Source organism: Brachyistius frenatus, unplaced genomic scaffold (genome assembly GCF_029030835.1).
Source record: "Brachyistius frenatus isolate BFR_SWC_R1_liver_20210118 unplaced genomic scaffold, ASM2903083v1 Contig_227, whole genome shotgun sequence".
Taxonomy (NCBI): domain Eukaryota; kingdom Metazoa; phylum Chordata; class Actinopteri; family Embiotocidae; genus Brachyistius; species Brachyistius frenatus.
This window is the reverse complement of record NW_027210826.1, coordinates 71,790-97,001: the sequence shown is the minus strand read 5'-3', so window position 1 is coordinate 97,001 and position 25,212 is coordinate 71,790. Positions and strand designations below refer to the sequence as shown.

The window sequence follows — 25,212 nt, the reverse complement described above, 5'->3', positions numbered from 1 at the left end:
CTGTTCCATCTGACCTTTGCCGCTTCATATTTTATACAATCAACAGTGTAGGAGTCGGCAACATAGTGTGCAAATCGAGAAGTTCGTTTGTGTTTGAGAAATGAAAGAAATGGTTTCACTAAATGTGTCTAATTCCAAAATGTGCATGGAAACTGACATGTAAATGTGCCTCCTCCTTCTCCTCCTCTACCCCTCTCTGGCCGCTTCAGACGTTGCGAAAGAAAGGCTTTAACGGCTGCAACAGCCCAGAGCCCGACGGCGACGACTCCATCGACCAAAGCCCGCTAAATGACCGCAAGAACGAGGACCTGGACAGCCTCTTCAAACGCTACGGCGTGAGTACCATCACACTTTTGTCACCTTATCTAACCTACCCTTTCTTTTCCTCTTCTTCTTCTCTGTCTCTATCTACCTCCCTCTCTCTTTACTCTCTCTGCCTTCTTTTTCTTTTGTTTGGGGAACGAAGGCTCTGAACAAGAAAGAGCACCGGGACTCTGAGAGCCCAGACCCCGAGGAGCCCTTCTCCCTCACCCCCCGCACTGAAGAGAAATACAAAAAAATTGACGAGGAGTTTGATAAAATGATGCAGAACTATAGGCTGTCAGTGAGTACCTCCCACCACTCTGTGTAACCCCGTCCCCTCCCCCCCTCCTCATGTTGGTACCTTGCTGCTGCCGCTGACCGGACAACCGGAGGTTTCTCCGGCTGCTGACGGCGGCCTGACTTACTCACAGAGCACTCGCCTTCACCATCACCCCCCCACCCCTTTACCTCCGCCACCTCACCTCTTACCATCAGCACCTATCCCCACCCACCAAATCACAACCCCACCCAATCGATGGTGTGTGCCTGAGCACGAAAAGCAAGGCAGGGGCGGCCGAGTTGACCGGCTCAAGGGAACACTTTTTAAAACTAGAGGGTTACAACTAAGGAGTATTCATTATTATTATATCATCAATTCATCTGATTGAAATGAAAACAAAAAAAACAATCACGACACGGTGAAGAAGGTCTGATACAAAAAGCTGGAAACCAAAGTGATTTTAGAAATGCTTTTTTTCATCCAATTACACACAATCACATAAGACGAAGGTCAGTCAATTAGCCAAATTATCATTCCAGCTTTACTTAAAACAAAATTTTACTGCAAAATTCTCTTCTGTAAACAATGTTTTTCAACTTGTTTCCACAACAAGTAACACAAAATGCCTTGATTTGATTGATGCCACCTTTTTTTTTTTTTTTTCCATTTCAAGACCATTTCCAGACATTTTTTGAAACATCTTTTTTGCACTGGAAACAGTGGAAGACAATTCTGTACGGACAGATTTTTTTTTTAGGACTCATAAAAAGACAAATAAGATGTCAATTTTTTTGTTTGCCATGCTGCAGATGTGTAACTTTGAGAGTCAGACAGAAAAAAAAAAATCCTTTAAAAAGAAACACAGCAGAACACCGAATAGGGCATGCTTTACTGTGATTTTTCATCTGAAGTTACAGTCATCACAATGAAGAGCATCCCCAGGAGTATCATGGCTTTAATACACTGTTTCTGATGCCTCTGCAAGTTCACTAATGTACAAGAATAGACAACAGAGGGAGAGGAGTGCTAACTAGGTCCCTAGTTTTCACAAAAGTTGGCATAGCAACCGACGTTGCGAGGGGAAGTCATGTTTTATGGTAATAATCAACACGTTTGGAGCATGCCTTTGAGCGGTCGGATTGCTTGGCTGAAAGTACCGATTGTGTAATACTTAGCAACATTAAAGAAATAAGCGTGCAATTGCAGACGCAGTGTATGCACCAGGGCTGATTCTTTTATTCTTTTTTTTTTTTCCTGACATCATTTGGAAAACACAAACAAAGCCAGGGTGCAGTTGGTACCTGGCTGTTATTAACAGTACTACTGAGGTCAGTGTAGTCCTGCTCCTCCGGCTGGACCTGCTCCTGACACTATCCAGGTTCTGCTGCCTCCTGACTGGCGCTCTGCCAAAGCCCTTTTACCGCTCCACTCCTTTGCCAAATCTCCGTGATTCATTTTTTTTTCCCTCTGTGCTCAATAATGCCATTAATGTCACTTTAATGAGCAGCACTTAATCTACAGCCCCTTCTTCCTGTCCCGCCTGCCCTTCTGATTGGTCACTTGGGATGGGACACAATCAGTGCTGCGGGAGAGTTGGGCAGCAGCCACTCCTATAATGTTACACCTTAAAGGTCTTATTTTTACTTAATGTCATTTAATTTAGTTAAATTCGGGGATGTATCCGTTTGAAGAACGCTCTCTCAGTTAGTGCTAATAATCATAACCGAAATGATGGACACGAATAAGAATCGATTGGAAAAAACAAAACTATTTATTTCCTTTAAAATATTGCTGCCACAAAAGCAGTGTCAGATGCTAATGTAAATAGTAATTATGCGAACATCTCTCATACATCAGAATGAGCCTGACTGAGCAAACGAGCCGCCTCTCACTTTAATCAGTTCAATGAATTTCTCTCCTCCTGAGTTTGACCCAGCCTCTATCAGCCTCTCCGTGCTCCGGGAGCTCTTAAAAGCTTTTCTCAGAAGAGAAAGCCGCGGCAGAAGAAGAATAGAATTCAATCTGGAGAGCCGCAGCTCTCGGCGCAAATCGATTGGACGTTGGCCGAACGCCGCTAGCGTCCCCCACCACCGCCAATGCTGCTGCTGCCTCCCCCTCCCCCCCCCACCCCACCCCAACCACCCACCCAACCACCCACCCACCTCCGAGTGCCTCAGCCAGTCAGCCAGCCTGCCTATCTACCTGCCTGGCTTGCTCAGCACACCTTCCACGGGCAAATGGAAGCATACACAGCGCCACCCACCACTCCTCCCCTCAGCATCATAATCCCCAGCGTGACAGCTAGGGGCCGGGATATACAAGCTTAATCCCACTTGTACTAAAATACCTCCTGAGGTAGGGAGAGAGTGGTGAGAGAGAACGGGCAGGACACTTGGCTAGACGAGCCCCGAGCTAACGTATCCGTTCCTGCTGCACTGGCACTGTGTGGTAGGCGAGGAGAAAGGGAGCTTTTTATTTTATTTTTTTTCTAACCGCAGGGTTCCTGGTTTGATCCTTTTTCTGGCTCTGAGATTCTGGGTCGGGAAATTGAATAAGAAATAGATTTCTTCCTTTTAACAACCACCTCCATGGTGCCCTTGAGCGAGCAGCTGAATGTTTTGTCTCCTGTAAAGGCTCGGTATAAATGTCAAAGAGTGAAACACGGTGTTATTGAAACGACTGCACACTTAATCACATCTAATTTAGGCCCTCGATAATCAGTAAAAATCGCTGTTTAATACACTCAAAAGCACATTTAGTTCATAAAGTCAAACGTAAAACATTCATTATAGGAATAATTTGAACCCAAAAAATATTCAGGACTTCTTTTTTTGATTCAGTTTTGATTAAAATTTCCCAAAAAGTATTTAAATTTCACATGCTTATAATTAAAAAATAATAATAATAATAATAATTTAATAAAATTCATAAGCATTTCTTCAAGGGTTTAATTATTTCCAAAGTTAAACCAATAAATTTGGATTTGTAGTTGTACTACACTGTCTGTCTGCAGTCATGTATATGGATAAAAAAAATACCCTCAATGGAATATTATAGTGTCATACTGAGTACCATTAATCGACTGTTTGTGCTGAACGTTTCCTGTAAGGAGAATAAAAACCCCATATAAGAATATGTTTTCATCAATAACGCCCCTTAAATATGATGCGATTATTTGCGGGGTGGATTCACTCAGGTGTTGTAACTACGTGCTGGGTGACACTAAGGTCCCCTGATGATGCATTATGTTCACCATGAAAGCATCAGAAAATCTACGCATTGCTATTAATAGTTTGCCGATAAAACAGCCTTCATTTGAATTAGACTCAGACCTCGTGGAGAAGGTGAGCAGTGAGTCACTCGCTCTGTTTTTTTGTTTGTTGTTGTTTGTTTTTGGATTAAATATTAGTAAAGTTAGAGAGGGATGATTGGGGGAGGGTTTCAAGCACAGAACCAAAAAAACAACCCAAAACTAATTTACTGGTCAACTGCAGTGACACCTAAAGGTTACCAAAACACTTTCCCAACGCTTGCGTCTGTGCTCGGGTCCACAGCTGCTAACAAATAAGATGCGACAAATGTGAAGTTGAAAAGGGAAAATGAAACAAAAAAAGAAAAACTTTCAAAGGCTTTCAGGACAAGAGGGAGGGGAAAGGAAACTAGGCCATGAGTTTAATTCATTCTGATTTACCCTTGCATCCAGGAAACACACCCTTGTCGAGAGAGCTCCTCTGAGGGAAAATAGGTTAGCGTTCTCTCCCTTCTTTTTGTTCGCTTCACGGAGAAGAAGCCTTGAGCTTCCTCACACGAGCCCCCGGAAAAGCTCCTAGTCAATTATTTACCTAACAGTTTCTTTTTCTTTTTTTGTCCTGTTTTTTTTTTTCTATGGTCCCCATCGTCTTTGGTAGATCTGCAGGATCACGAGCAGTAACCCTCCAGACAGTTAACCCGTCCTCTCCACAATTAGGAGCATTGGTGTTAAATGGAGTTGGAGTGGGCAGATGTAAATTCACTTGTACTTCGCCAAAGACACAGATTAATTCCCAATGTAGCACAGTGAAGAACAGGGTGAGGACAAATTAAAAATTCATTAATTCACAATTCATTATTCATCAAATTTGATCTGTGTGGCTACTAAAACTGAGTCTCTTTTATTTTCATTTATATACTCAGGATTTTGTTTTCCTCTATGGTTATCAAGGGGCAAATTTAAACTGAAAAATGGTGGAATAAAAATTAATGATAATAATAATTATATATGTAATTGTCACGCTGTCTTCAGTGATAGTTGCTGCGCTCTATTCCAATATTCATCCTCCAGTTAATTATTTATTTGTAATTTCTCGTAAAGACCACGTCACGTCTCTTTCGGTTTACTTTGTGTTTCATAAAAAGTCACAACAGTCCTCGGGTGAAACTAACTTGAAGATATTTTCAATAAAACTTTGATGGAAGATCACATGCCAGTCAAAACTCCCAAAATGTCCATGTTAGTTTATTTAGTTTTGGATGCGATGAAGTCAGACGTTCATCAAAAGTAAATTTTGTTTACTGCGTGTTTTCTGAAGACGTCCTTCAGCTAAGATCTCAAACTTGTCCTTCGCTTGTCAAAATTCTCTCAATAAGAGCTGAATAGTATAAATGTGTTAGGCTTTTAAAAAAATAAAATAAAAACGCCACCTCGCTCCCAAACCCTACGAGGATAAATCCTTTCTCGAGCTGTATGCTCCGCGCTCTCACACCTCCGCCCCCTGGGCATTAACCCCCCATTTACTCCCCCCCCCCCCCTCCCAATTCACCCCTCCATTTTATCCATCCCCTCCCTTTCCCCTCTGCTTGGCCAGTGTGCAGTGGTGCAGTGCTGTTAGCCGCCATCGTCACTCTCCCTGGTCACCACTTACAGCTCTGTCTCGACACTCTCCTTTGCAAACTTCCTGTTTGCAGTCCGACGGGTGAATTTTAAATTCTCGCAGTTGGAAAGTGTAATCTACTAGTTGTTGCAAGGACAACTTTTATAATTTTTTTTTGTCAGTTTATAAGATAAACCATTCTTACAGGACATACATTTTTGAAGGGCTTCGGTGAAAAGAATTGTAACCTGGTGCTAGTTTTAGTGGTGGTGGGGAGGAAGACACAACTTTCTCTCAGTACACCACCAGTCTTTGCGTGGGAAAAAAAATTGGAAGTTGGAAAACATATAGGAGAATAAACCTTAAAGAAATAAACCAAAATTCCCATTTGCCTTATAATTAGGACAAAAAAAACTGTAAACTTTACCATCAGTTATTTGTAAATTCATTAATTGGAAAAAAAAAAGTTTTACCACATATAATAGCATCTACTTTAGTTTTTTCACATCTAAATTTGGCTTATTTTTATGTCCTTCCTTCCTTGTTGTCTCCAAAAGAAAAAGAAAAATTACCAAACATTGCAGAAGGAAAAGTGGTAGAGATCAAGGGCAGGAAGGTGCCCTCGTCCTCCTCAGCGTTAAACTGGGTCCCAGGCAGTTTGAGTACAGTACAGTGCAGCGCTGGCCCATATTCTAAATATAGAAGTCCTTATTTCAGATTGAGTTGGAACAGGGTGAAATGGGTCGGATGGCTGGACAACCCGAGGTCCTTGCCCTTGATTTTTTTTTTTTTTTCATCACCGAGGGGGCTGCCTGGTCATTTACGCTCATCGACTTGGGTGACGAGGAAGATCATTAAAAACAAATTAAAATGAGCAAAAAGTTCAGCGTGAATTAATGTTGAGGTACATTTTTTTTTTTTTTTTTTGTGAAGCGAGCCCCTGCAGGATGTTTCCTAACGTTCCCGGTGATGAGCACATGTCGGACGGGGGTGATGGGATGTTGCTGGAATGTGACATGCACGCTATGAAATGTCACCAATAACCCGATGCAATAACCCCGCTGTTGCGCCAAGAGTTTTAACCTGGCATGAGAAGTGAAAGGCGACACAGCTTTTTGGCCTTTCCACCAAGTCACCTTGCATGCTGAAACTGAGCGTGTGTGTGTGTGTGTGTGTGTGTGTGTGTGTGTGTGTGTGTGTGCGTGCGCGTTTGAGAGGAGTGCACATGTGTGTTTTTTTTCCTATTTGAAGAGTTGATTTTCAAAGCACAAACATGTGTTTTCGTTTGAAAGGACAGTTTCCAGTGTTTTATTTATTTCGTCTGACATGCCTGATGATATTTTTGATTTCCTGAATGAATCTCGACAAAAACAGAGGATCCATCACTACCTGGAAGGTCAATCTGAAAACGTGTGATTCTCTTTGGAAAATCGACAGTAATAATGTAAAACATGATTTTATAATGAGTTAATATATGCAAAACCTGTCATATGTTATTTTAAGTTGGCTGTTTAGTCTGCAGGATCCGGTTCATAATAGTGTCGCCATCATTGTGGCCACTAAAGTCCTGAAAAGTTCTCTTTCCACTCCAGAGATCTCTTTTCTGCATGTCAGTCTTTAAATGCAAATCAGCTTGTTTCAAGTATTTTCTCTAATTTTCTTGTATACTATTTTTATTCTTGTGCAGTGACCTGTTTTTTGTTTAAGGAGGCAAACCCTCAGATCTGAGAAGTTATTGGAATAAGTTGATTTCTGTTTTTCATTAGATTCTTTCACATATACTGGCAGAAATTACTTAATAAGATGTAAATGTCAACCATTTTGAAAGAATTAACAAGTTTCCTGTAAACATTTTTTGGCAAGGGCAGACATTTAAAAACATTTAAAAAAAATGAAATCACCTTGTAGTCATTTTGAACTCTAACTGAACCCCAAAAGTCTTATTTTCTTGAAACGAGTGTAAAAATCACCCACTGTGAATAAAACATTAAGCTGCACTACAAAGTCTTCAACAAAATTCTTCAAACAATAATTTATGTAAAAAGCAGAATTTTTCATTTTCATTTAAGAAAATATGTTTTTAATACTCCATAAGACAAATATGACCGGATAAGAGGGAGATTTCATGTTTTTATTTTTTACATACTTTTGTCGCAGTTAGCAGAAGGCTACTATACTAGAACACAAAAGTCTGACGTGTTTTTTAAGAGTTTTAACTTGTTTTTGAAAGACTTTTAGTGTGTGTGTGTGTGTGTGTGTGTGTGTGTGTGTGTGTGTGTGTGTGTGTGTGTGTGTGTGTGTGTGTGTGTGTGTGTGTGTGTGTCTCACCTGCAGGCTTGTTTGCACTGCTGCTGATCACTAACTGATGGACCTGTCCATTTACTTTATATGTGAGCGTGTAATAGGTGTGTACATCGCCACCCTCTAAGCTCCGCCCTCTTCCTGTCTCTCCACCAGTCTACAGTCCCACAGCCCACCTTCTCCATGCCAGTCACCGTGCCAGTATCCAGCCAGAACGCGGCGGCGGCCCTCCAGTTCAGCAACAACCCATCCGGCGCCCTGGTCACCACCACCTCCTTCGTCACCTCCACCCTCACAGATCCCCGCCTCCTGTCGCCACAGCAACCAGCTTTGCAGAGGAACACCGTGTCACCAGGGTTGCCACAGCGACCGGCCAGCGCAGGTAAGAGACGGGGTGAAACACGGCGGGAGCGCTTTGGCTTCACGTAGTCGTGTAAATCAATAACCTGTGGCATTTTCACATGAATAAAAATCCAATTTCAATACTCGCTGCTGATTGATCCAGCCAGGACGATATTGATTTTCCATTGGCAAGTTCTAAACACAAAGGCATTTGGCTTTTTTTCCTCCGATGCCTCGCAGTTGATGAGTTTTGCATTTCAAGAGCAACAACAGTTTGAGATACAGAAGCATGATAAAATCTAAGTTTTTCAAAAGGAAACTGAAGAAAAAAAACACTTCACTCTGTCACAATTTGACTGACAGGTGATGGAGACAAAATGGGGTTTTCAAAAAAATGAACAAATTCAATGATTTAAAGGATGTTCACATTTTCTTTTCTTTTTTTTCCCAAGCCTTTGTGTTGTTCCTTTATGTGGAACAAACATCAATGCAAGACATTCTTTTAATGGGATACAACTTTTCTACCATCATCCTTTTCTCCCACACGTCACCGATGTCTGTCACACATTGTGGATTTCATCAAATAATCTCAAGCTGAAACATTTAAAAAAAAAAAGGGCTTTAAGTAACTACATGGCCACTGTAAACTCTGCTTTAAATGTGGGTCATGCTGCGTTGAATGCTGATTAGCAGCATCTGTCAACACTCTCGTGTTGTGTGCTGTTTATGTGGCTCAAATCCCCGTTCAAACTTGCGACTGCTGTTCCTGTGTCGGTACAGTTTCTCTGGGTTTGGCCTACTTTTTGTACGGTTTGTCTTTGTCATTTTCCCAAATTGTGCATCCCTTTGACGTGAAATAATTCTAATTTGAGTTTGCTGGCCATGTCTACGTGTCCAAAGGGATGATTTCGAAACCCGTCTCCCGCCACTGAAATGGTTTGAGCCATCTTTTATAGAGACTGTTGTCATGGCGATGTTGTTACTCAAAGACTCTTTTTTTTTTTTTCTTTCCCATGAAGTGCACCCTCTGTACGTTGAAGCGCAGTTTATGTAACGGCAGGGTTATATACGGAGCGCCTTGTGAGTCGACAAGCGGCAGAAAACGAGCGAAGAAGTGAGTCTGTGTGTCGACGTTCTGTCGTGCTCGCTCGCCCTCGGTAACTCCCTCTCGCTCAAATAAGTGCACGCTGCTCATAATGACAGACATCCATCATTTCTTTTTTTTTTGACCGCGGCTGGTGCGCTCCTGCGTGCGCCCGCGGCCTCTGCGCGGCGAACCAATCCTTCACCCTCTGACTAAAAGGATTTGTGCCCCATTTTTGCGTCTCAGACAAGGTTACTTATCAAGCTTTGTTCCGACCATCGTAATCTCATTGTAAGTCAGAATTAGGTGATGTAACGCGCAACAAATGCATTACGGCATCTTTCATAACATGCCGTTCTCTGAGGCAAGTGGGTTTCACGTAGCAGTTAATGGACGCCCCCGCCCCCTCACCCGCCCTGCTCCCCTGCCCCCTCCGGGCCCCCTCCTTCTCCTCCTAACCTCGGCAGAGCAAATGCTCCCGGTGGTGTGGGATGCATAGCAGGGTACGGCAGAGATGTATTGGGTTCGTCGTCTTTGCTTGTTGGTGGGGTTTTTTTTTTTTTTTTTTTCCCCCTGTGTCTGCCCGGCCAGATATTTTTCAGTCACCCCTAATGACCCGGAGTTTCTGCCTTTCTGAAGAGCGTTTGAGCCAACAAAAAAAAAACCTGAACGTGCACCAAAAGAGGGAAAATAAGAGTCAGCACAGAAAAATGCTTTCTGCTCATTTGAGGGGGAAAAAAAAAAAAACGAGCTTAATGTTTTCTAGAATGAAGATAAAAGTGTGTATGGCTATTGTACTGCAAACAAGCACGGCTGTTTTCTGTGTTGAGGGAGCAAAACACATCATCATTTTAAAGCAGTAGTAATTTCTTTTTATTTGTTTTGAAAGCATTAGGACACGCTGTAAACACAACATTGACTTGTTGTCACCTTATAAAGTTTATATTACACATGTGCTATCAAACAGATGCCTATTTAAACATGTGGTAGGCACAGAAATATTCACTCTGTTTTGGTGAGACGGAAACTAAGCAGTAAAAACTGTGGACCATGAAACCAAACTCAGAAGCTGAAAGACACTAAAAGCCCCCATAAAACCGAGGGCAGAGTTCATAATTCACTGTAGGTTTGTCTTTGGAATTGCATATGGTTATTTAATCCATTGTTTATATATATATATATATATATATATATATATACATATTAAAAATGTTTTGTACCTTTATTAAATATTCAAAAGCTATACTTTTTCATTATTAAGTGCTTAATCAGATTTATGTTTTACTTTTTATCTCATTTATCTTTATTAAAACTACACATATATATATATATATATATATATAAAAAAAAAAACCTTTTTTTTATATTATAGCAGTAGACTTTATTTAATATATTTTAATAAATGAGAATGACAAAATGTTTGAATGTTTATAGTCCCCGAAATAAAGCTTTGTGTCGTCAGCTGGTTTCATCTACGCTCTAAATCACTGACTTGTTCACGCAGCGTTGGCCACCAGCTGAAGAGTAACATGCAGTTTGTATATTACATTACATTTGTATAAATCATACTCACGAACTTTCCTGTTTTCATTATTATTCTGCTGATTGCCAACGCCAGCACTTGTTGTTGACCCAACTCCCCTCAGCCTCCTCCCGATGTGGCCGAGGCTTCGGTATTGGTGTCTTGCTAAGCTCCAGTGTGGAGAGTATTACAGGGGTATTAGTTCTCTCTAATAAAATCCTCAATGCTGCTCAGTGTTGGAGCTTTTTGTCCACCAACTCCTAGCTGCAAAAAAACATTTTCAATAAAGGGTCGATGCATCAACACACGTCTGAACAAACAAAACAAAAAACTTTTAAGAAAATTTGAATCTACCCGGATAGGTCTTTATTTTACAGACTATTTTTTTTTTTATGTCTAGAAATGATACCCAGCATTACTTCAAACACCAAATACACAACACATAAAACAGATAAAAATAAGAAAGATGATTTTAATTGACAAAATACAGTCAAACGGATAGTTAAATTGGCATTTAAACAGTTGAGTATTAATGTTGACAGTTTTACATTTTTTTTTTTAAACAATCTTTTATTTCTAAAGACCTGCAGGTGAACATGTGCCGTCATTTATTTAAAATGAGTCTGACATTTTTTTTTTGCCCTCAAAATATAACATAAGTACCATCGAAAACTGATTAAAACCAGCACTTGGATATTAACTGGAAATGCAGAATTGAAAACAATTATGGTCCTCTAGAGTGAAATGAGTGTCGATAGTAGTGGCACTTCTATTTAATGTCGTACTTGATTTAACGATATTTTTCTAAATGAGACATTAGCATTTTTTTGTATTTAATAGTGCTGTTCAGATGAACTGATTGACACAAGATCATTTTAGTGTTGTCATACTTTTAACGATGGTGTTTTCCTCTCTTAGGTGCTCTGCTAGGAGGAGATTTGGGGAACTCGAATGGAGCGTGCCCGAGTCCAGTCCGTAAGTAAATCTTTTTCTATCTCGTTGCTTCACATTTTCGGGAGAAATTAGTACAAATATACACACACACGCTTCAATATGTCGTCCACCCTGCTCGCTCACTCTCTCTCTCTCTCTCTCTCTCTCTCTCTCTCTCTCTCTCTCTCTCTCTCTCTCTCTCTCTCCGTATCCCAGCTGGACTTTTTTTTTTTTTTTAAGGGAAATAATTTTTGAGTCTGACTTACAGACAGAGCAATGCAGAACATTTAAACGTGTGCCAACGGGCTCGGCCGCGTGCGCACGGCTCACACACTGACTCAAACACGGTCTCGCACACACACACACACACCACACAGACGTGCGCACGAGCACCTGTTGACTGGCGACAGCTGAGGGTCACAGTACGAGCCGCTTGTAAACAGTCCAAAGAACAGAATGGGTTTCGGGTTGTGAGACTGAAACACAAGGAGACACTTTGAAAAGAGGAAAAGAAACTGACAGAAATGACAGAACAACTTGTACGAAGCGCCTCAGCTGGTTTTGTTTTGCTGCTGTTTACAGACGTGTGACTTGGAAAACAGAAGTAAATTCAGCGTGCTTTAAAACCTGGACAGTATTACGAACCCGGTTTGGAGTGTACCCGCTGTTATGTGACAAATGCTTCTGAAAATGAGCTCAACATTTCGTCCCTGGAAGTTTTGTCAGCCACCGAAATGAAGTTTAGGAATGATTTATGCGTTTGACGCGAATTGTAATGTCACGTTAACTTTTTTCCTGGGTTTCCTCGGTAACACATTTTTGTGCGACTTCGACCAGAAATACAAAAGATTCTACTAAAGATGAAGTTCTGCAAGTAGTAAATATATTTTGTTCCACCAACAATTGACATATGAAGTCCAAAAAAAATCAGCCTGTTGGACAGTTTTAATTTCTTTGGGCATTTTTGGTAGAAAATATTTTGACATGGTTGAAACTGACTGAAGATAACACTGCGACACCCTGCTGTTCAAACTGAATAACTATCTCGTTCCACTTCATTAATTCAGGCTGACACTGTGTTAGCATTAGCTTGTTCCAAATTTGGAAGAAGTTATTTAGCTTTCTTTTGCTCGAAACAATCAGTCGTGAGTCTCACTCATGTTATTTTCAGTTCTCGGGAGTCCTGTACCGCAATCTGGCAATTAATTCAAAATGAAATGGGAGTGCAGAAGTAAAACTATTTCTGGTCCCTCGTGAAGTTCAAAGTATTTTTTTTCTATAACATTAAATATTCATGGATAACTTAGAGAATAAATCAAAGGTATAAAAACAGGTTTAGTTTTTTTGTGAAGAGTTTAAGACTTCAAAAACAAACCACCAGCTGTCATCATGTCCTAATTTGAATATTGCTAAATCCTGATTGGTGTTCAGAAGTACTGGAATCTCATCCACTTCAAACGTAGCATCACTTGGCTAGATTTATCTCAAATGTGCTGTGTCAGTCAGAGCCGGAGAACGATCTGGCTGCACTCGTATAAATCACTCTGGTGGAGGAGAGACAAACACTCTGGCTTGTTGGTACTCTGTAAACCAATCACGATCGTCTTGGGCGGAGCCAAGCTCGCGATGCAGCGACGGTGCCTTTTTCTAAAATAGTGTTGGCGGGAGCTCGTGTTGGTGGAACATTTTCAGCGTGTAGGCGACTCGCTTGGAAAATGTTGTTGATGTTTCCTGTCACGCTGAGATTTTAAAACTCAAACACACAGATAGTGGAAGGGAGAGCAAAATGCCGACTCAAATGGTCGATCAGTTGCGGGTTTATACTCACAGTCTACATCCATAGAGTCAAACTGCTTCAAATACATCACAAGCAAACAAGAGAAAGAAAGAAATACAAAATTCTCTCATGAGAAACAACCTTTTGTTCATGTATTACTATGACTCATAGTAAGAAGTGGATTCATAACATACTTTCTCAGGGACGTTCTCCTCAACAATTTTTACATTCAAATTTGACATTCCCATTGTGTACACATAGAAGGGGATGTAACTGTGGTTTTCCATTGATTATAAATGTGTTGGGTTTTTTTAAATGCAACATTAAACACAGTATCTGTGTTCAAGTTGAAGTTTCAGCAAACTGTAAAGTGGAAAAGAAACTGCAAGGTTGCCGAGTGCAGAAAGTGCTTGAATACATTTTGAAAGGGTAATGCGATAGGTTACTTCATATACATACAGTAGCCAGTTATGTGCAGCACATATGTCTATATTAATCCGGCGCTACAAAGCTATAATTGGCGGATGTTTTGTTTCTAACCAGTAGAGACAGGCTTTCGTGAACACAAACACAAGAACAGACTGAACAAATCACAGGTGCGACTCACTAATTGTTAACCAGCCAAGCATAAATAAAATAATGTCAGTCCCATTTAGAATTTGAAGCCAGCTTGTTTAAAATGAGTCGGGAAAAAAATTCCCTCCAATCGCGGCGTTCGACTAATTATCCGCAACTCGGCGATAGTTTACAACCAGACTCATTAATGTCACGTTTTTTTTTTTTCTGCAACAATGGCACCAAACAGAGCCGTCTGTTTGACTCTGCTCAACTCGGCTGCTTCCCGTCTTCACCCACCACCACTCACCACCCCTCCCTCATTGCTCTATCTACACCTTCTCCACCCTGTCACCCCCCACCCCCTTTTCATCCTGTCTCTCTCAGCTGTTCCCCCTCGTCTTCTCCTCTCTAGAATAATCTGCCTGCCCCACCCCACCCCACCTCACTCATCACCACCACCACCCCCCACCCCCATCCAACTGTCCCTTGTCTTGGCACCGGACTCTCCTCAGAGGTGACTTTGACACTGGCCAGAGCTCTCCCCTTAAATCCCATTAGCCGGGGACAGATACTGCCAGCCAGCCTGTAGTAATAGATATGGTGGGAAGGTGTGTTTCTTTTTCTTTTCTTTTTTTCTTTCTTCCTATATATTCTCCTGATAAACGTATCGTCTCGGGGTAAGGTGGGCCAAAACCAATCGATACGTTCGTATTAACTTCCCCGCACTGTATGGGAGGAATACGCCGAAGCCAAGTTTCAATATTGATATTAGTTTTTCAAGGCTATTAATGAAAGAGTCTGTACTTTCTATCCAGCGGTGTTCTTAGAAGTCAGCCTTGATCAATATAAAGGCGTTGCACTGTAGTTTTGACTCATAATTGAGTTGCAATTTGATGTTATAAATTGGGAGTTCTTCTTTTAAATGGTAATTTAATGCAGTAAATTTCCTTGTCAACCTTTTTAAAGAGTACATATTCAGCAGAGAGGAGCGGTATGGATCTGCTTGTCGTTGTGAATGGAGGTTGGACCATTTATGTACGTTTCGGTCTGGATGAATGTGACGATCAGGATTCCTCTGGCTCTCGCTGTAACGGCGTCACGACTTCCTTCATGTGTCGAAACATAAAACCTCGTCATCCCAGAGCACCAGCTCAGGTGACCTGATCCACCCGCATGGCTGACCCCCGCTCTTCATCTCTTTACTCTTTCTACCGTTTCCTCTCTCTTTTTTTCCATTAATCTTTTGCTTTTCCTCCTCTTCCTTTCTTCTCTCTTTTCTCCGAATTCCTGTTTTCCTCTTACTTTTCTTCTGCTCTCCTCACCCCAATTTTTCTGTTCCTTTTTTTTTTTTTTTTTTTCTTCCACTCTTTCTATTCATATTTCTTCCTCTCTTCCGACCTCATATTCCCACTCCTTTAGCCATTTCATTTCATCCTCTTCCTTTCCCTCCTTCTTCTTCTTCTTCACCGTCTCCTCTTCCTCCTCTCCTCTCTTCTGCTTTTATTGTCTCATCCGTTCTCTCCCACCTTCTCCTTTCCTCTACTCCCCTTATCTTTTCTCCTCCCTTCTTCTTCTCTCTTTCTCCCTCCTCCTCCTCCTCATCTTCCTCTCTTGGATCTGTCGTTCTCAGCTGTTGTCCAGGGAGTCAGGGCACTGGGAATGTCACCATTGACGTCACCCGGCATTCCACACATTCCCACGCCCGGCCTCACGTAATAGGAGACATCACACACACACACACACACACACACACTGAGGACACACATATACACTCATACACTGAGACGAGCACATGTAAAAGATGATAAAAAGTTCATGCAAACAGACTCGTCAATATAAATACAGCCACAGACGTATCAGAGTTTCTGTGACTCACTCACTCAGAATAGGACTTACTGTATGTTCATGTGAGATGCAAAGAGTCTGTGTCAATCACACACACACACACACACACACACACACACACACACACACACACACACACACACACACACACACACACACACACACACACACACACACACACACAAGTTTTCCAATGTAATCACCTCACAGTTTGGCATGATACAAAGTATGAAGTCAAAAACAGCTCAAAACTTAAGCTGTTTTAACAAAGTTCTATCAATATAAACTTCTTGTTAGATTTTTATGTAAAACACAATCTCTGCGTGAAAAAGTGACACTTTTTTTTCTATTATGTTTCATACAACCCAATAATATACTTATATACTTAACTGTGCCCCAAATCTTCCTGGCCTCCGAGTAAGATGCAGAAGCAGTATATGTCTTTTTTTTTGTTACACTTGCCTATAATGCAATTCAATTGAGGTGAATGGGTTCTTGTCTGTGTTGTTCACATATGGAAGAATTTAAGTACTTCCAGTAAAAACAGTCAACCAGGATATGAATGATTGCTGTTGCTGGGTTTTTTTTTCCACCTCCAATTCTTCACTGCTTGTTGAACGAAAAACGGATATTTGAGTCCCTTTCATTGTGTTGGGTTGAGGCAGAAGTGTCTGAGATGTTTATCTCCAAACCTCAGCAGATTAAAACCAAATTTATCTTCATTGCAACATACCACTGACGCGATGTGATTATTGTAATTTGGTTGAAATCGCTTTTTTTTTCTTCTTTTTCTTTTTAACATCTGCATATGCATGTGTATATATATCTAGTACGCATGTGAACAATTATAGGTGACTTCTGATACCTCTAAGTTCACAGCGTTACTAGATGTTATACCAAAACAAACGGAACCTTTTGAGGATCCATGCTGATTCATTAATATGTTTGATGTCACATTTATATGTCAGACTATATCTTTCCACAATTTATTGTTGCATCCCGTAAATGTGCACGCTTATTCTCAGACAGGAATGCAGCTGGGGTCTCGTAAAAATTACTTTAGCGAACATAGAAAGACACAAAAATGCTTAAACTATCTGCATCTGTAAATTCTAGCTAATCCAGTACTCGTGCGATAAAATGTAAACACATGCAAAGATGCCAGTGCTGCAGACTGTGTTGATTCACACGGTGTATGTGTTTATGTGTGTGTGTGTGTGTGTGTGTGTGTGTGTGTGTGTGTGTGTGTGTGTGTGTGTGTGTGTGTGGTGTGTGTAACTCTTATAACTGGGAGTCACCACAAAGCAACCACCTTCTTTCTCTTCCCACAAACAGGAACTCAACTCAACCAGCCACAGATTCCCATCAGACAGTGACACACATGGGCTCATTATGCAACATGCACACAAACACACACACACATGCACAAACACATACGGAGGGTCGCAGCATTTCCCAGAAGCACCTGATGCTGGGAGGATTCAGTGGCTGTCAGCGGGTGACCTCATTGGTCAGATGTCTGCTGAGAAACAACTTCTCTTCCTCTTTACCCCCCTCCCCCACCCTCCTTCCTTTACCTTCTTCCTATCTCCCTATCTCCATTTCCTACCTCTTGCCTCCAACCTCAAATCTTCCAATTCCTTTCTTTCCCACCTCTTCCTGTCTTTCTATCTCATCCCTTCATCCCTACTTTCCCTCTCCCATACCTTTCCATTGTTTTGTTTTCCTCTCTGCCTTTCAGTACCTTCTTCTGATCCTTCAGTCATTTCCTACCTCCTTTCTTGCTTCCAATCCTTCCTCCCCTTCCCTAGTTCCCTCCTTCTTAGCTGCATTTCTTTGTCATTTGACCGACCGTTCCTCTTTGTCCCGCTGAACTCTTATCTTCCTCTCATTTAAGAATCTGATGTTTGAAGTCTCATCTTTTAATTTTTTTTTAGTTTTCCTTTTGGTTAATGGATAATGGTTGACTTTAGGGGGAATAAAGTTAACTTACTAAACAGTAACTTCAAATGAACTTTCCTCTGTACAGCGTTTAAACCTCCTCCTCCTGGCTCCCTTGGGCTTCTTTGTCGATATCGTCCACACTGAATGGTTTAGGGCCAAAATACATTCCTGATCTGCTGTCCCTGTTAGAATCCATCCAGACCCCTCAGATCATCTGGGACAGGTCTGTTTAATGTCCCCCGAGTCAAAACTAAACACGGTGAAGGGGCACTTTTTTTTCTCCACCTATTGGAACAAGCAAGGTCTGCACCAACGTCAGTTCTTTTAAATCAGGGCTTAGGCTTTAGCTACAGTTCTCCTGTCTAATCCACTTCATTCTATTTCATCTCATTATCTTTTATTTTACTCTTTTTAAAACTAGTTTGTGTCCTTAAATATAGTCTTTTTACATTCCTTTATGTTTATTTCAGAAGTCGTCTGGATGCCTTTTGTGTCTTATGTTCTGTGTTCTCTCTCCTTTACCTCCTTTTTACCCCTCATGTACTCCTTCCTTTACTCTCGCTGTGTTTTTTTCTCCTTCCCGCCTTTCTGCCCGGTCACCCTCCCATTGAGCTGATAACAGAGGTAGTGTTCGCTTGTTGTTGTTGTTGTCAGGTTTCGTTTATGGGCTGTGTGTGTGTGTGTGTGTGTGTGTGTGTGTGTGTGTGTGTGTGTGTGTGTGTGTGTGTGTGTGTGTGTGTGTGTGTGTGTGTGTGTGTGTGTGTGTGTGTGTGTGTGATTGAGATGAAGCAGAGTCACATGCCGCTGTCGTCTGGAGGCGGCGTCATGGAGAACTGCTATCTGCTATCACACACACACCCTCTCTCAGCCTGTCTAAGGGGAATACAGCATTTGCGCACGCGCGCGTGTGTGTGTGCGTGCGTGCGTGCGTGCGTGCGTGCGTGTGTTTGTCAGGGCTGGGAAAGTCCCTGCTGTCCCCCTTTCATACACTCTGTGACTGAGTCTCTGTTTGAGTCGACTTGTCTTCTAACCTCAGCAGCACGAACAGGCTGCTGTCTGCTGGAGTCTTGTTGTCATGACACCCAGACACTCGCGCCCATCCCACACTTCTTTTTCCAAACAAGTTAAGTGAATATTAGTCGAGGAAACTATGTTTCAACAAATATATTAAATACGCCTGAATGAGTTCCACTGTTGTCACCAGACTATTAAAACCTCATGAGTGAGACACCGTGTTGCTCTGGGTGACATGTTCCTTCAAACGCACACTGTAGTTTATTTTGACTCAATCCCACATATGCTGTCCTGCTGCCCCAAATACTCACTAGAGCTCCAGAATGAGGATTAATCCGCCTCTGAAAGTAGTCCCTATCAAAAGGCTTTTTTTTTTTCTTCCTGTTTGAGTAACATTTGTTAAAAAATACAGGAATGTAAATTACGGTCTTGTTTTATTTATTTTTTTAACAAAACTGCATTTTGTAAACTGATTTTTAAAGAATTTAAAGCCTCCGTGAGAACCACTGTGTTTGGGGCTGAAAGCCACAGATATTAAGGTCAGAAAGTATTGCGGTGTCAGTTGTTTTTCACTTTTTCTAGATTTCTTGATGATAAAAATATGTATAGAATACCACTACTCGTTCTTTGAGTCATAATAGCTTTGATTTCTTAAAACGTGTAAAAAAATAGCCAGTTGGATCATTGCAGTCTGTTTCACGCATCCCCTACTACATTATGAGTATTTTTTTCTGCCCTATTCTGTGTGTTTTCAATGTGTTGACACACATTTCTTGAGTGAAGACAGGTCAGCAGTTCATCATAGGTCTAACACTGAAAGACCGACAATCACTCGCGCTTACTTTCACACCTACAGCCCATTTAGAATCACCAATTAAGCGAGTACGTGTGTCTTTGGACTTTGTGAGGAAGCCGGAGCACCCGGAGAAACCCACACATACACAAGAAGAACATGTAAACTACACGCTAAAAGGCGCCCGGCCGACCAGCAGGTTCGAACCCTGAATCTTCTCGCTGTGAGGTGACAGTGCTAACTATTGTCAACAAGGTGAAAAAGGGCTCTGAATTAACTCGTTTATATAGGCAGTGTTGGAATTCGATGCGATAATTTCCCTGCGTTGGAGCATTTTTCACTGGTTTGTGTACGAATGAAAACTGACTTGACAGGGAGGATCATTTTTACAGTGTAAGATGGAAGGAGTCCAGAGACATTTGTGTGTTTTTGTTTTCACCGAGCGTCGAGACGGGTTAAACAAAAAAGAAAAAGACGTGCAGAGAGACAGACAGAGTGGAAATAAAATAGTTCTGGAGAGAGCGTGACACGGTTTTGATGTGAAGGAGCTGCTGAAAATCTGAACGCCGCCCAAAAGAGGAAAAAAAAAAAAAACACTGTTTGAGCTGCAGAAATGATGAGGAGCATGTGGTGTGACAGAGCGATCCAACTCGCTAATGAGAACACACACACACACACACACACGTACGCACAAAGAGAGCTGAATACACACACTCAGGCAGACACGCACAGACAGTGACTAGTTCACAGGTAGATACAGATACTAAAAACATCAAAACAGACAAACACACACAACCTCCTCCTACTCTTCCTCTTCACTAAACCTCGCTCTCTCTCTGTTTGTGTCTCTCTCCAGCTAATGGCTACATCAGTGCCAGGGCCTCCCCGGGCCTGCTCTCCGTATCCAACGGCAACAGCCTGGGGAAAGTAGTCCCGGCTAAGTCTCCACCTCCACCCAGCCCTCAGATGGTCAACAGCCGCAAGCCGGACCTGAGGGTCATCACTTCACAGGGTGGCAAGAGCCTCATGCAGCTGGTGAGGAGAACAGAACCAAGCGGGAACTGAACTTTAGTTTGAGTCAGAGTTAGTCGACATTGATTAGTGTGGTGTCTGCTAAATTATCAAGGCAATACTATGGCTTAAAATTAAGCTTTAGAAGGATTCAGGCATTTTAATTGGTTTAAGATGTGCTGCACAATGAAGGTATATTTGTGTCTTTATTATGCAAGCAAAAACATAAGAAAACAGTTTTGAAAGCAAATTTCTTGCACTGCAATCAAAAATCAAGTCTCTCAGTAAATATATGAACTGAGATTAAAATTATTTGCATTGCAAACAACTTTTCTCTCTGCAGTTTTGGTCACGGAATTCAGAATTTTTACTTTTACATTTTGGTTGCAGAGCAAAAACATTTGTTAGCAAATCCAAAGCATTTCTTTGCAAATCAAAAACTTTTGATTGTGAATCAACAACTTGGGCGAGTTGTTGTCGTGGGTGGGCCACATGCAGAGTTTCTATTGGTGTTTTTTGTTTTGTTTGCATATTAAAGACACAAGAATACCTCGTGCTCCCGCAATGGTTTGAAAATGATTGTTTTTGTTTTGATAACCAGCATTAGTCATCTTTTTTCCCCTCTTACTTGTTGTGGTGATTTTGGTATTGTTTTTCTTATTGCAATGGGCCTCATGCAACAACCACTGAAATGAGGAGATTTTGGAGTTTCCTGGCCCGTTAAAGTCATGCACACACAGCCTGGGTCTCCCCACGACGGGAGGGAGAGACTTGATTAATTTAAATTTAAACGTGTTACCAAAATATATTTTGGCATGAAAACTACAGTAGGACAGTTCTCCGTTTCCAGAAGCTGCTTCAGGATCTCTGTGTAAGTCATTGTCCAGCTGGACATCCTCTCTGCCTGCAGCAGCATGTGTCATATCATGAAAATGTATTTCCATGACTGCCACTTCCTCTTAACTGCTTTCCATTTTAGTCACGGACCGCTGTGTTTTCAGAAGATGTGTTTTGGTATTCAACTTAATACCAAACCATTTTGACCTTATCTGTGCCAAGTTTGTGAGGACATTGTATTGACAGCTGCAGTAATATTATATTATTATCATCATTTATCTATTGACGAGGCTAAGCTTGTAATGTTTTTATTTGATTAAGTTCTAACAGCAGGACTCACTTTAGCTGTATTAAAAGCCCCTTTTTGCGAATTTAAACAGTTTACAGTTTACTTGTGTGGTAATTTAGGGCCAATAATTAATGATACTTAATGATACACATGCCCACTAATAAGCTCACATTCAACAAGCTGAAACAAGCAATTTATTACAAGTTAGTACAGGGAGAGAGTTTGTGAACAAAACTTTGAGCATTTAAAATAACAAGGTTTGTGATAAGAATACAAAAATACTTTTGCATGAGGCCCATTAAGTAAAAACTTATGGATTTCAGTATACTGTCACACAGCCCTTTCACTACTGGTATTATGGTATTATAATCAGTCCACGTTTAAGAATATAAACTACACATCTGCACCTTCATCTCTACACGTGCTTCTAAATTTGTGATGACATGATTTAGATTTCCACTGCCAGAAACTGAAGAAAATCAAAGTCCATAGATTGTTTATAATGAAGTTAACTTGGCTCACAAAGTAGAAGTCACAGGATGTATAGACAAAACCCGAAGCAGACTTCTTGGAGAAGTTTAAAAGCATTTCATATCTTTTTCTTTTTTTTCTTCACTACAATTCGTCATCTGGATCCAATTGTCCTTCAGTCACACATCAATCAGTTTGTGCTGCATTTAGACTTCTTTGTTCAGTTTGAAAACTGAAGGCCCAAAATTCAGTCACATATAAATGCAAATATTCTGGAAGTAACCATACTGCTTCTTTCTCGATTAAAAAAAAAAAAAAAAAAACCCAAAAACAAAACAACAACAACAAAATGTATATATTTTGACAGCAGTTAGTTTTTACAGAAGCTTAACAGTCCTGTGTGTTTTTACCCCCCCTCCCCCCCTCTTCCCCCGGCCGTGCAGACAGAGGAAGAGCTGGAGTTGGTGAGTGAGGTGAATAGACTTCTAGAGCTTTAGCCTCATGGATGTGGTGTCAAACTCTGTGTGATCCCACCGAGCATGAGTGTGACACCGTCAGCAAAAATGCATCCCATCGGGGGTTGACTCAGCGGCCCCGGTGCTGCGACGAGAGTAGAAGTAAAAGCCGCTGGAGCATCAGAGCAACGTACAAACGGTGGACAAATCACCCGGTCGCCTTCGGTTTCCTGAATGACTGTGACTGCGTGCAGGATTCACTACGGGCTGGGCTCCAACCGGGTCTGTCGTCCCAGTGGAGCTGCGGGACTGCAATTCAGTTCGATTCGATTCAATTTTATTTAGAGAGAAATCCAACAATCCCCCCTTGAGCAGGAACGTGGCGACAGCGAGAGAGGAGAAACTTTCTTTTAACGGGAAGAACCAGACCCAGTGGTGGGCGGCCATCTGCCTCGATCGGTGGAGTGAGCTGAGAGCGAAAAGAGAAATTATGAAAAACAATAAAGACTGGGTAGGTTGGCGAGGCCAGTAACTGCAGATCAAAAACATGCTGCTCCAGAGCCAGAGATACCTGCAGGAAGGTTGACTCCTGAAAGACTAACCTTCAACTTCAAATCTTGCTTGAAAAGTCACCGACCAATACAGAATGAATAAGACAGGGTGGCCTAGCATGGCCATACATGTCTCATACTTAAGCAATAGGCCTCTGCATTGAGAGTTAATATCACATTAATTAGAAACACTTCATCCAAAGTGACTTATAGTTAAACCAAAATTGAAAGTGCATTCTTTTAAACAAATAATTAAATATATATTGAATGCAAGAAATGAAAGTAGTCTGAAACGCTTTTTGGCAGATTTGTTCTCACTGATCGAACCATCTCTGACGGACTTTGCTATTTGCATTCAAAGAATTTTTCCTGCAGCAGAGTTTGACTTGGAAATATACTGATTTGCATTCTTCAAGAGAGTTTGGTGAGAATATTGAACCTCTCTCATGAAGCTACAGCTAACAGAATGCTAATGGTAGCCTCACGTTGACCGATGTGATATGAAGCTATCATGTGTATTACCTTTGCATAAAGACTGGGGACAGATGGGAACTGGTTCCATGATGACACACAACAGTAATAAAAATCCTCAGAGCAGCTCTAAAACTCACAAAGTAGCATAAAATGTCTTGCGTACAAACGACAAATGACATTTTTCACTGTTATATGTATTCTCTTGGCTGGGACGAGCATCAAACTTCAGACATGAGAGTAATTATCAATCTACTCAATTAATACTCTGCACGACAGCAAGTTTATATTTCCCAAAGTGACAAAGTCTTGATTTGGACTTTACTTTAAAAAAAAAAAAATTTAAAAAGTCATTTTTTCACAAATAGGAATTAAACCAACCAAGAGTCATTTTCTTCCTACTTCTGACTTGATGAGCGTAAACAAGCGATATGATTGATCTAAATGACATAGACACTCACTTTAAGCTCAAATTGAATTCCATCTATCTAAATGTCAGTCCTGTTCCTGTGTTAAACTCCAAGTGTAGGAGGCAAAACACTACATATATATATATATATATATATATATTATTTTTCTTTCCCTAAGACACAGTTATTGTGTCCTTTCAAACTAAAATATACTAAAGAGAAAACAATCTGCTGTTTTTGGCAGCCGCATTATACAAATTTCTGCCCCAACCACCAGTATATATTAGAGTTTTATGTTTTAGAAGCAAAACCTGAACAAAAAAATGCCAGAAGTGTTGTTGTTGTTTTTTTCAGAAAATTATTACTAAAGATAATTTATGGTACTGTAGAGCCCAGCCTAAAGTGACATTTGTGCAGCACAAATAGACTGCAGAGAGGAAATATTGAGGGAACCGGAGCGACCAGCTGACTCTCTGCTGTGTGTGAAAGCTGCTCAGCATGTGCATGTTTGGTTTCATCTGAGTGTCGATGCTACAAGGATCAGAGTGAGGAAAGCTCACAAAGTCTCCAACCTGGAACGCAGATGGACATGTTAGACTCACATGAGCTGACCTCTTCAGTCCTCCACACACACGCACACACACACGCACGCACGCACACACACACACACACACACACACACATTTACACAAACGCATGCATGTTGACATTGTCATGATATTCCTTTCGCATAAATACACACACACACACACACACACACACACACACACACACACACACACACACACACACACACACACACACACACACACACCTTACTTTGTGTATCCATTCCTTGCATACCTCTCCGCACACAGTTTTTCAATACAAACACATTCCTACTCCTTCCACACACACACACACACACACACACACACACACACACACACACACACACACACACACACACACACACACACACACACACACACACACACACACACACACCACGCTCTCATCCCCACTCATCTCTCCTCCGTCAACCTTGTCGATGCATGCGTTCCTGTCAGCATGATTCTCCAGCACAGCGATGCCTCTCATAACACCTTCCGCCGTGACGCTAAATAACACAAGCGCCCGGCCCTGCCGACAGCGTTGCCGTGCCAACGCCACCTTGAGACGCGAGAAATTT

General features: G+C 41.4%; 1 protein-coding gene across 10 annotated transcripts in view; it reads left to right on the top strand.

Annotated features, from left to right (window-relative positions):
• mef2d (myocyte enhancer factor 2d) overlaps nucleotides 1-25,212 on the top strand; it is a 102,988-nt gene that overhangs the window by 64,122 nt on the left and 13,654 nt on the right. For 5 of the 10 annotated variants that reach the window (XM_069719902.1, XM_069719901.1, XM_069719900.1 and 2 more), the window contains exons 4-8: nucleotides 467-604; nucleotides 7,891-8,116; nucleotides 11,601-11,657; nucleotides 20,403-20,581; nucleotides 22,598-22,627. In XM_069719902.1, coding sequence (XP_069576003.1) covers nucleotides 467-604; nucleotides 7,891-8,116; nucleotides 11,601-11,657; nucleotides 20,403-20,581; nucleotides 22,598-22,627 — 630 coding nt within the window. Of the gene's footprint in view, nucleotides 1-209; nucleotides 336-466; nucleotides 605-7,890; nucleotides 8,117-11,600; nucleotides 11,658-20,402; nucleotides 20,582-22,597; nucleotides 22,628-25,212 lie in introns of all 10 variants that reach the window. The other 5 variants (XM_069719903.1, XM_069719898.1, XM_069719897.1 and 2 more) reach the window with 4 other exon arrangements.